Genomic DNA, 12,603 nt, shown 5'->3' with positions numbered 1-12,603 from the left:
TTTCTAATGCGATTCAAATGGTTCAGGCTATCTGATTTGCATTCAGTTTGACAGTTCACTATTCGAAATTTTGAATAATTGTTTGTTTTTAATATAAGAATAACAGTATTTATCGGAACCTCGGGTACTGTTACAAGCGAAGTCTGTTTTCAAATTATCCTGCAAGAAAACGGTGGTTGTTGTGCAGAGGCACCAGTTCCCGAGTGAGCACACGGAGCAGATAACTTCTGAATTATCTATTGCAATCGTTCCATGAGACTGCCTTGCTTTGAGGAAGCTTATAAATCTCTTGCCTCTATTTAGGGCAAGGCAAATAATTTTCCAATCTCACCATGTTTGTAACCCTTCGAAATAATTTGCAGTGCTGTAGTTTTTACACTAAACTGATAGCCCCCCTCACTCAATGCTTCTTTGGAAGCCCTGTGATGTATTCTAAATAAATAAATAAACTTATTCAGTGAACACCACGCTCTATGTGCATCTGGTGAAGTACTGTTGCCTGTTCCACAAATGCAATGCAACCGTGCACCAGATAACTTAAAGCAGTTATTTGTCATTTACAAGCTCCTCAGTTGAACAGACATCCAGTCATGAACGGCATCAGATGCATGTATCAATCAATCAATATTTATTGTTTCTTACATAATACAACATTATATTTTTACACTGGCAGGACATCAGAACCTTTTCAAGGCTTGTGGCAGGGGTCCGTTAACACATGGTGCTATCAAGGAACTGCAAGACAAATATAATAAATACAAATATTACAGTAAATTTTGTGAAGAACAGAATAAATTAACCCTTTGAAGGTTTTTCCCGTATCTGTACGGCGGTGGTTTTCTGTCCCGCAAGGTCTTTGCCGTACGGGTACGGTTTCGATCCTCTGTTTGAAATTTCGCGCCATAATGACGATGCATGCTCACCGGGAGGTGCTGCCACCTTTTAGGACTTACAAGAAGTGTTTGACATTTGTGCTGCCTTCTTGCGGAGATAAACAGAACTGATTTCTAGTTTCAGCGCGTGCGTCGCGCAGACTGCGGCAACACACCTTTCGCGGTTTCGGTTTCGCCGCATGATTGCAACGGAGACACCCGAAACGTGATTTTTCTCTTTGTCGGCACTCCCTTGAAGGGGCGGCGGAAGTTGATTTCTTTCTTTATTGGCGCTGCTCTTAGCTTGTTTATCAGCGCCGCTGACGAGGTATTCTCGCTCTCTGCGGCAACGCGGTTTCGGTTGCGCCGCGTGATTGCAACGGAGGCGCGCCAAACGTGAGTTTTCTCTCTGTCGGCATTCTCTTGCAGGGGCGGCGGAAGTTGAATTCTATTTTTACTGTCGGCGTTTTTGGTGTGCAGACTGCGATAAGGCGCTGCGCGTAGAACCGTGTTTCAAGGAATACCACACTCTGAAATATTATTGAACATTTGGAGTTCTGAGTGATGCCGACATCAAAATACTGTTTCTAATTTTTTTTTCACTATTTATTCCCGGCTTTATGCATTTTGTACATTCAATATCCGCAATAAAGTAATTTGACCATCTGGGAAAGTTTTTTTCAAAATAATACGACCTTCAAAGGGTTAACAAACACGTGCAACAAATTTATTTTGCTACATAGGAGTTATTAGAGCGATAGCTCTACTACGCCATGTACAAACCCAAAAAATGCCTGGTTCCGTAAATCTGACCTTCAAGCTCAGCCAAGGTCAAACTGGAACTTAGCCTGTCACTACCGGCGGCTGCTGCATATGCCGCATGGGCACCCATATCGTGAAAGCGATCTGTGATGTGGACAAAGTGTGCAGGCCTCATCTTTAGAGCGATCTGCGATGTGTACAAAGTGCGGCGAGTACACATCGTGCTTGCTTTGAGCTTACTCAGATGCCCGAAGCTTGAGAAACTGAAAACAGCTAAGTCACTGTGGTCTAAAAAACAATGCATTGTCCAGAAGGAAATGCGAGAGAGTAGCCCGGCTGCAGCGCACGCCTCATCCATTATGCTTTTCGGCTATTCGCATACTCGGATAGTCGTCGTAGATGAGTTCTGTGCAAATGTTTTAATGCGTGTGACCGCCTAGCTTGTTATGTCTGCGGGATTTTCACTAACTTTACAGTTCACAGTCTGGCAGGTAATGCTGTTGCGAGTTTTCATTGGCTCAGAGGCAAAGCTACATGGTGCACCTACTGCTCAAATTTGTACAGGAAGAGGCCTACAAACAGAGGGTCACTGAGCTGGAAGCGGTGACGGAGAAGCGGGCTGAGCAGCGACGTCATCACGACAACCTGCGCAAGGAGCGTCTGAATGAGTTCATGAGGGGATTCGGCATCATCAGCAGCAAGCTGAAGGAGACATACCAAATGCTCACCCTGGGAGGCGACGCAGAGCTCGAGCTGGTCGACTCGCTTGACCCATTCACCGAAGGCATAGTCTTCAGGTGGGCGTCTGTTGTGTTGTTTCTCTGAGTGGTTTTCACAAAAATACTTCTCTTTCTGCCTATAGTTTTGTGTGACTGCATTTTGAAACATTGCAATTTCACACAGTTTGCAAAGCAGTCATGGCAATAGCTGGTGCAGTGCGTATGATGAGATTTGAAGTGGTTTGGGCCGTATAATTTCTTACTAAAATTACAAGAGGAACTCTGGCACTGTGATCGTTCAGCTAGCATGGAAGTGATGGACATTTGTGAAATTCCGGTTAGAACTAGGTAGTTTCCAGTGATCCAGGGCAACAAGTCTACACAGTTTTCACTTTTGCTTTGCTCAGTGCGAGATATGTCAGAGTGTCAATGACCTACAGGAGTCATTGGACCAGAAAGGGTGTAATATTCCTATGCAACTAAATCAGTTTCAACTGCAGTTGCAGTTAACAAATAAAGGATTAGTTTTGACTACACTACTTTAACAAAATCATTTCCAACAGTGTGCGGCCCCCAAAGAAGTCTTGGAAGAACATATCCAACTTGTCGGGAGGTGAGAAAACACTGAGCTCTCTGGCACTTGTATTTGCTCTGCATTACTACAAGCCAACGCCCTTCTATGTGATGGACGAAATTGACGCTGCGCTGGACATCAGGAACGTGTCGATCGTCGGGTACTATATCAAGGTATGTCTCGCACCGCCTCTTGCATGCTCATCTAACTAGAATTCTTATTTTACTCTGTCTTGTGGTATGTAGGCTGGGTTGGCCACATTGAGGGCATAATTATAGTGAAACGTTGCAGACTTGTGCCTTTGTCATTGTGTAGCTCTGTATTTGCGAAAAGTGTAGGTGTGATAAGGATTAGTCTAATATAATCAATTAACAGTAAATAAATAAATGACACGTAGAACTTAGCTGCAAGCACAAGGGCTTCCTGCGTGGTCTCACTAATACAATCTACTTCCAGAATAAAAAAATGTGCGTCTCCTTTGGCTATCGTCGCCATTGCATGTCATAGTTGCAGTAAATTCATGCCACACGTGTACACTGTCATACTTTAAGACACCTTTTTGACTGCTTTAACATCAGACTACACTTGAGAACCTCTTGTGTCGTGCAACAAAGCACACTTTCTAAACGGCGCTTGAAGTTCAGCTTCAAGTTTACTGGACCAGTAGATCTGCCAACTACCTCGAGATAATTGGCAAAAGTGTTGATCTTGAAAACTCGCTACGATGGTCTTTGCATTCCAAACTACTGAAGCTGAAGCACCCGTTGAAAAGTACAGTTAGGAGCAAAAGTCTAGACCATGGTATTGGCAAAAAAAAAAAATTAATTTCTTCTAGCACAGCAGTGCAACATGTAATTGTCTCAATGTATTACATTGGTCGAACAAGCACACATACTCTGTACACTTGATTTCGGTCTGCATGCTTAAGACTTCGAATGAAAAAATTTTTCGTGGCTTCTGTGGTCTTCAGACTTCTGCTCGCATATGTACCTTCTATACAAGGAGGCAAATTGAAAAAATAAAGACTGTTTGACTCACATATACATGTACTATAGGCAGATATTTTATTAGTAATGAATAACAAGCCAAGTTTAAGTAATGATATATTTGACTGGTCTCTTGAGCGCTATCGTGGTGAGGTCAAAGGTTTTCAAATAAAATTACTGGAGCGGAGATAATGTGCCAAAGGTGAAGCCAGTCCACTGCCATCTTACCGTAGGCACGAAGAAGTGTTAATGTATTGTGGAGAATATAGGAAGTGCTTTCATCCTACATCGCGCAGGTTCAAGATTTTGTATTGTGGATTAGGCTAGTCTTAGGTTAAAGCTTGAATCACAGGAAATCTTATGGGAGGTGATATCAGTAATTCGCCAAAGGTAATATTTTAGCCAGAAACAAGAACCTTTTATTTTTTAATTATATATCCCATCATTTGCAAAACCCAAGGAGCAAGAACACTTCAACTGTGAATGGACTACAGCTGCCGCAGCTCTTTTATAGAGGTGATGTAGAGGTGAGCTTTACCTCTGCTGGTAAGAAGCTGCGGGGACTGCCACTCCAGCAACCTTATCTTAAAACCTCTTTGAGTGTGCTTTACTTTCGGCTCTTCAAAATTGAGCGCTAGGGACGCGTTCACCTGGTTCATTAGAGAGCCGCGCTTCAGTTTGGAGCACTGTGAGGTGTTCTCAGCTTTGAGCTGCGATTGTGACTGAGATCCGACAGAATTTAGGTCATGTGGCTCCTTCAATCACTCTGGAACCAGCTGAACATATGGCTCGAGCAAGCTTTCTCTGGTTCGAATGTCGAGAAGCCTTTGCGATGCTACAAACCAAATCGGAGCATGGTAGGAACCAGTTGAATTGCGTATACCGTAAGTAATCTCGTGTTGTGAAATGCTGCATGGCTTGCCTCAGACGTTTCACCGTGTTTTGTCTGCTTTCATTTTCAGGAGCGAACGAGAAATGCGCAGTTCATCATCATATCATTGAGGAACAACATGTTTGAACTGTCCGATCGCCTGATTGGCATTTACAAGGTGCACAACTGCACCAACTCGTGCACCGTCAACCCACGGCGCCTTGTAGAGGTTGAAGCGGAACCTGAAGAGCAGCAACCACCTGAAGAACAACAACAACCTGAAGAGCCACAGCCAGAAAATTGTGTTGACTGACGTTACTGCATGAAGTGATTCATATAATTGTATATGTAAATTTTGTTTAACTTGTATTTTAATCACCTTTATGCTCATCGAATTGTCTACAATCACCTATGAGCACTTTGTCATTGGAGTATTTTACTTTTTGTTCTATCATCGGTCATTGTTATATCCACTTAAGGCATTTTTAATTGTGCAAGCACAAGCAAAACGTGTACAAATGCGATTTAATAAAGGAAACGCTTTTTTTGGATAATACAGTTGCATGTGCAATCGACAATGCATAGGCGGTGTCCATGCACGACATCACTCGGACAACGCCAATGATTTCTTGGCTACTTGCAGTGTCTGGTTGCACATATTATTTCCTTGTTATGCAAATACTGTTGGGTGTATATGGGTTCACTTGTGCCAATAACAATATAAATGCTGAACTTTTTATGCAGCAGAAAAAAACTGCTTTTGCGCTAAATTTCAGCTTCTGAACAAGGTATCCCACTTCTCTGATCACCCATATGTGTGGTGACCACATATGTAAAAATGGTGGCTTATGAGATCGGGTTGCATCATGCGTTGTGCAGACTGCAGCGCGCCAATACGTCAGAGGCCATTCAAAACTGTTGTACTTAAATTATGGCACTATATTAAGTTGGAAAGCAGCTGGTGAACGCCAAATGTTTGTGTATTGCTTCCTGACACGTTGTACTACCAGAACACGCCAAACAACAACTCGCAGCCACTTATACATTTTAATCGGATTTCATTTGCTACTTTTTTTTCATTTTACCTGCGAAGGGGTTGCATCGTATGACAGCATCAAAAGCCATGGTGCGATTCATAGTACATCATCTAGTTCTCTTTCAGGGAGGGCATTAGCATCTGGGTAAATTGTGCTTCTCCAAAATTGTGAGGCAGATACGTGTTACAAGTAATGCTGGGCCTGTGACAACACAAAAGTCTTGAGTCATTCACTTATGGCTGTGCCCTGTAATGGCTGTGGCCCTAAAGGTATGATAAGTACAAGAGCAGCTTGTTGGGATAGTAGGTGCCACTGTAGGACTTCCATTTACCGCTTTTGAAATGGGTGACTCGAGATGCCCTTCATGATTTGTCACTTTTGGATGCCTAGTTGCACAGCACGCTGCTGTAAGGTTGCATGTCGTAGAAGACTGTGCTTATGTGCACTTTCATTCTAGAAAATTGCACCATAGAAGAAACACGAATGCAAAAAGACAATAGCACAACACACACACACATGTCATTTTACCGTGGCTTTTTGTGTCGCATGTTGTTTCTGTGGAACCATTTTTCAGAATGAACCCATACCAACTCCCGCAGCTGTCAGCTCTTATGTGCACTTTATGAAGGTTAGCCTGCGAAAACCTCTGTCTAATATGGCTGTGGTGATAGCTCTGATGCATGCTTGCAAAGATAAGTTTCAGTACCAGATTGAAAAAGTGCTAAATGACTGAGGCATAATACGAGATCGGGTTTAACTTTGGTGACATCCTGGTGAACTTCTAAGAACTTTGATTTTTCTATAAACATTTAAGGATATTTTTGAGCCTACCATTGCTTTGTTTGCACTCACATTGCTCAGCAATGAAGCTTTTAGATCTGCATTGTTCAAAAAAGAAAACATGGCATTGTTGGCCTCGTAGTACGTCAGGGGGGGGAGGGGGGGGGGAACGTGCATGCTGCTTGCGATTGAAGGGAAACTGTATTTACAAACTGCACATTGTCCAGCTGGAGAGGAGCTGTTACATAGGCATGGCGTACAACTTCCTAAATGTGCTCCGTTTTCGCCACTTATTTGCAACCTTAACAAAAAAAAAAAAAAATGCTTAGAGCAGCGGCATGACGACCATGTGCCTGTCTCTACACAGTTCCGGGACCTTGATCATGCACAAGGTTGCTCCATTTCCAGCTTCTGCTGCGGGTGCTGCTTAGACTCGATGTCATGGCTATCATGTTTTATTCCTTCCTATGCATATAATGTATAAACAAAACAGTTCCAGGTCTTTATTCTACACCTGAGCGACTATATTGCTACAGCATGATGGGAATCGGCCAGCTTTATTTTGTCTACATTAATAGGTTTTGCAAGTGTCCTGTATAATGCAATCGCATTAGAACTGGCGGCAGGGGTTTCAGCTGCAAAACCTGCCGATTAGACCCCATGTGGAAGCCTCGGGGAAGAAAACTGTTACCCTGTTATTTTTAATTTTCTTTTATCCTATGTTCACTGATGAATGAATTGAAATGAATTGCATGAATTCTCCGAATTGAGTCACCAAAATGATTCTCCAAAAATGAATCACTGAAATGAGTTCTCCAAATTCTCTTTCTTGAATAGGTGTTGTCCAAATCGACACTTCAGCTAATGTTACTAGAACTAGCCCAGTTTCACACATCCGCTGGAAAACCTGTCCTGAGCGGTGGTCGCTGGAACTAGCGGTGCCGTATCACTGCCGCGCCATTCTTTTGAGCTGTGAAAGTACAGTGATGTATTCATACATTTCATCTCGAATATATTTACATTCTCTTAAAGGTCAGGGTTCAACAGGAGGGTGCTATCAGGCGTGATATGTGTGCCATAAAAATTATGAAATGGCCACTGCTTCCAAGTGCCAGTGCTGTTGAGGCTTAGCTATGTTTGCACGTATATAAAGAATGTGGCAAATCAGTTCTGCGGAATCCCGCAAGGTGGAAGGAGTATCATGTAAGGAAAAAATTGTCATCCACCCGAATGTAGCATGACAATTTTTCCCTTTCATGATACTCCCTCCACCTTGCGAGATTCCGCAGAACTGGCTTGCCTTATTCTGTGTCCGTGTTCTTTGAGTTGTCGATTAATTCGCCCTCGTGCTGCAATCTGCTAGCCTCCTGATTAGCTCAGATGGTAGAGCGACCGCCCCGGAAAGGCGTTGGTCCCGGGTTCGAATCCTGGACCAGCACAAATTTTTCCTCAACTGCAAAGCGTTCTGGCTGTCCAGAGGGCCCGGGCCGTTGCCGAAGGACTCTGTCTACCGGCCCCGACCTGGGTGGAGCCATCAGATTGATTGGCGGGGCCTCCGGCCCCGCTTTAATTCTTTCTCCTCAGGACCTCAATAAAGTTCGTACTCACTCACTCTGAGAAACCCGTATGGGTTTTCTTTGTAGCTACATTAGGATGGATGACAATTTTTCTCTTTCAGTATATAAAGAATGATTTGTGGGCAAACGTAACCACCTATTAACAGTAGTTTCATTTGGTAACAAGAGTTGGTGACTTGGTGGACAATTTAATTGTAGTCTCAGCCATTGCGGGTAACGAGTGAGGATGGTGGGTGCATCCAAGTAACAAACGAATTGGAGTGAAATTCACAATGACTGCACTGTGTTAAAAGGCTGTTTATCTCAGTTCAGTTTGCTGCTGAAGCATTGCACTGAGCTGTATTTTACAGCAAAGCTGTTAGTGTGTCTGTATAGAAGCGCTCGAAAACACATGTTATATCTGTGTTTTGTGGTCCTGAGAGAACTAGCTAATTCAGAGTTTATATTTAGAGGGAACGAGAGGCACGTTAAGGGTGCAAGACAAAAATCCTGGACCAGGACGAATTTTTCTTCAACTGCAAGGCTTTCTTTCCAAGAAACCCGTATGGATTTCCTTTGTAGTTTCATGTTACACTTCGAGTGGATCACAGTTTTTTTCCTTGCTTGTGCTTTCCTCCACCTGGCAGGCTTCCGCAGAACTGATTTGTCATGTTAAAGGTAATGAGAGAACAAATTATGACTTGTGGGTGTTGATTAGAGGCAAAATTATTAACTCTTTTTCTGCATGTTTTAAGGCGTTATATGAAACGCTTACGAGGTTTTTCTCGTTGTCCTGGTAAAGCCAAACATTTTATTTTTAGAGGGAATGGGGGCCCTTTTATGGGAAATGTGCACTGAAGGTTTCAATTGTGTAGGTTAATAATGAACCTTGAAAATGGTCCTGAATTGTTGTTTTCTGCCTAGATTCATGCGTAATACGAGGCATATATATGTAGTTGACTTCCATGGACTTCTCAGTGAAATAAATGGGGCACTTCATTTATATATTTGCTTGAAATAGGGGGCATGTTGTGGGTGATGTGCAATATAAGTTTTAACTGTGTAGGTTAATTGGCAATTTTTGCAATAAAGTACTCATTCAGACGTTACGCCGCATTTAAAACGTGCTTTAAGAACTGTGTACGAAGCTTGCTCAGTGTCTTGGAAGGAACTGAATGCGCTGCAGGGGTGAGATTTTATAGTTGATTTCCTGGAGAAGTTTCAAGGGTGCCAGTTAATTGCGCGCCTTGCAAAAAAATTTTAGGCTAGTACTCAAAAGCATTGTACAGCCGTTATGCAAAACGTTTGAGTGTCCTGGTAGCTGTTTACATCAGAGTTCACATTCGGTAGAAATAGAGGGCATAATATGGGCAATGTGTTGGGAACGGTTACATTGTCTGCCTTAATTATTAGCTGTGCAAATAATTACTGAACACTCTTTTTTTTTGCGTCTTTTCTGCGTAATACGAGGTGCATGGTAGGTATCCTGATGTCCTTGGAGAACTTAGTCTGACCGACTTCATATTTGGTAGAAAGAGAAGACACATTTCTAACATGTGCGCAAAGTTTGGTGCGTGTAGAAAAACACTGCATTTACAAGTGTTATGTGTACATTTTCCTAGTTTCTTGAGAGTACGAACCCTGGGTGTCAGGGTTCATATACCACCTTGAAATCTTTCAAAACCCTTGAATTTGGGTAAAGAGATCAAAGGGCCCCTAAATCTCCTTGAAAGTAAATGTGCCCCTTGGATTCCTTGAAAACTTTGTTTGGGGGTGACTTTTGAACATTCAAATGAACTAACTTCGCATCAGAGCTATGTTATGGACACTATCTGGAAATGATCCTAGATATTTTGTTTCTAGAGTGTCGCTACGCGATGCATTGTGGTGCGTCCACAGCCACCAACGACAGTACATTGTGTGTTTAAATTACCATTGCATTGTGGAACTAGTCAGCCAGATCAAGCAACCAAGCCATGCCACCATCCTTTTTTTTTCCAAGTTGGTTCACATCACAGCCATCATGTCTACATTTTCAAGCTCTGGGCTCTAGAAATGCCTGCTGGAAAGTAAATTAAAGCCATTTCGATTTGATGTGACTGGTATCTTTGGCTGAAGCCGGACACTACTAACCATCGTGCTAGACGCTGACTGACATCCTTACAGTGGGAAATCAACTTTGAAAAGTGACTTGAAGAGCTTGAAGCATGTATCCTACTCGGCCACTGCTTAGCTGCAAGAAATTGCAGCTAAGGAGGAGAGTTTACTATTTTCCAATGTATGAATACGAATAAGGCTTTATTACTGCACCTTGAAATTTGGGTTCTGCCACCCAGGAACATTTCAAAGTGTGGTTTAATAAGAAAGCAACTGCTATAATGGCTTCACTGAAAGTTGGATTTTAATTCTGCAAGGTAGCACAAGCCTGATATGTTTTATTGATAAGTCAGTGGATAAGTGCTTATCACAAAGATGCGAAAAAAAAAATCATCCAAACGAAATTTAAAATTTCATAATAATCAAAAGTGGTTGGCAATTCACGTGCACGGATTAGGTTATATAAATTCGCACTTAAAGAAATGTGAAACTGTGCCGGTCTTTTATTTTTTATCAATGTTCCTTTCATATATTACGTTTATCAGTCAATGCAGAATGGCGTATTTTTATTTAACTTGAGCTGTGATTCTCTCCGCATACGTCTTGCGCAACAGCATGTCTTACAGCCATGTCTACTCGTATTTAGGCGGAGCAAAAGTAGGCGCGAGTATTTGCTGCTCGCAGTCGCCTACGTTTTTAAAGCAAGCGCCACAGCGCAAAACTTGTCATAGCCTCTACTGCCATAGCCTCCTATATAATCATATAGGAGGCTACGCTACTGCATACACATTACAGTGAACTAGAAGCCCTAGAAGCATATTGACCCTTTTCGCGGAGCAGTTTGCTCTAGAGGAACGAGATGGCGCTATCGGCGGCGCGCCATACGTTGCCTCAGCGAATGCACCCGAATACGAAACCACTACTGCTTCTGCCCTGCTACTATGCGATCAGCTGTCGGAAATGCAAGTGGGTGTTCGCTCATGCACTGTGCCCAATTCATGCTGCAAAATGTGCAACGATAAAGGGAAGACGTGTGCGGTAGTTAGCTGCAAAAATAGTGATTCGCATATTAATGAATGGAATCAACCTGTGTCGCCGCTGCCACATAAGGACTGCCTGCGTTGTTGGCCCTTCGCGATGCACGGCTTTCCTTGGGGATAAAAAAAGGATAATTCATCCGCCAGCGCTGTATAGCTAACCTCCAAAGAAAGGACTTCAACTCCGCAACGTCAGCACTTAAGAGTTAGTACCGCTCGTTACAAAAGGAAGTAACGCCACTTACTGGCATAGTAAGTTTCTCGCACGTTATTTACACACATCTACCCCTTATCGCACGCAAACTTACACGCACTCTATCGCCAACGTATCAATAATAAGTGAATGTGCGCACACTTGAATCAATGTGCTGAAGCGTGAGTGACGGCGACTACACCAAGACATGAATGTTGGAAGCTGAACGTTTCGTGACGGTCCACAGAGTAAGCGATGGACTAGCGATAATACGTCTTTGCTTCAAGCTACCACAAAGTACAGAACATTTACATTCCAAGATTTGTGCGCAGCAAGAACAAATCTATCGCAGCAGAGCACACCCGCGAGCGATTGGGCTGAAAATAAACAATCAGATGGCCGCACCGAGGAACTTTACTGAGTCAGAAACATGACAAGCCACTGCTTCAAAATGTTTGCCAAATAAAGAACGAAGAGCACACAGATCCCGATTTAATTCATAAGCGGAAAGTTTGGGCAGCTTGGAATACATTTCTGGCCCCGCTTTTAATACAAGCACTGTATATGCTGCTCGCGCCGTTTGGACAAGTCGTAATGAACTTTGAAAGCACTTACATGTCCACTAAAGCTGTGGTCAAAGCTTCATGTCGTGCGCAAAGCCACCGTCTAAGATATGCGTCGAAACAGAGGTTTGCTGCGCTGCACCGGCATCGCGCGCTTGCATTGTAAACGCGGAGGCAACGGCGGCAGCTGAGGCAAGCAATGGACGCGTCACCACGTGATCAAACATGGCAGCGCCCACGGGAGTGCCGGGAAAAGGGTCAATACCAAGGTAGATATACCTTGCATATACTTCTAGTTCACTGTAATACACATCTCATTGGCTTCTGTTGGCTTCTATTGGCATTGACATCTATTGGCTTCTTCCCAATGAAGCACCATTGCGAATGCATCAATGCACAATATGGCTGCGCCCGCATTGTATACGTGCCGGTGATACGCTTACAACGATATGTTTCAGCGATGACTTGAAACTGCTAATTGACCGAGGCATAAGACAAGTCTGATTTACCTTTGGTGGTTTCCCTCTTGCGTGGACTTGTTCCTTCTTGCACCAAC

The 12,603-nt window shown here is 43.2% G+C and overlaps 1 protein-coding gene across 2 annotated transcripts in view; it reads left to right on the top strand.

Moving 5' to 3' along the window:
• LOC119461155 (structural maintenance of chromosomes protein 4-like) overlaps positions 1–9,266 on the top strand; it is a 48,254-nt gene extending 38,988 nt beyond the window's left edge. For both annotated transcript variants that reach the window (XM_037722371.2, XM_049671818.1), the window contains exons 24-26: positions 2,199–2,431; positions 2,917–3,100; positions 4,876–9,266. In XM_037722371.2, the coding sequence (XP_037578299.1) occupies positions 2,199–2,431; positions 2,917–3,100; positions 4,876–5,097 (639 nt within the window). In that variant the 3' untranslated portion in view covers positions 5,098–9,266. The remainder of the gene's footprint in view (positions 1–2,198; positions 2,432–2,916; positions 3,101–4,875) is intronic.
• Positions 9,267–12,603: the final 3,337 nt, after the last annotated feature.

The sequence above is a fragment of the Dermacentor silvarum genome, chromosome 8, assembly GCF_013339745.2.
Source record: "Dermacentor silvarum isolate Dsil-2018 chromosome 8, BIME_Dsil_1.4, whole genome shotgun sequence".
NCBI lineage: Eukaryota > Metazoa > Arthropoda > Arachnida > Ixodida > Ixodidae > Dermacentor > Dermacentor silvarum.
The sequence above is the reverse complement of the archived record's forward strand: the minus strand, read 5'-3'. Positions and strand labels throughout refer to the sequence as shown.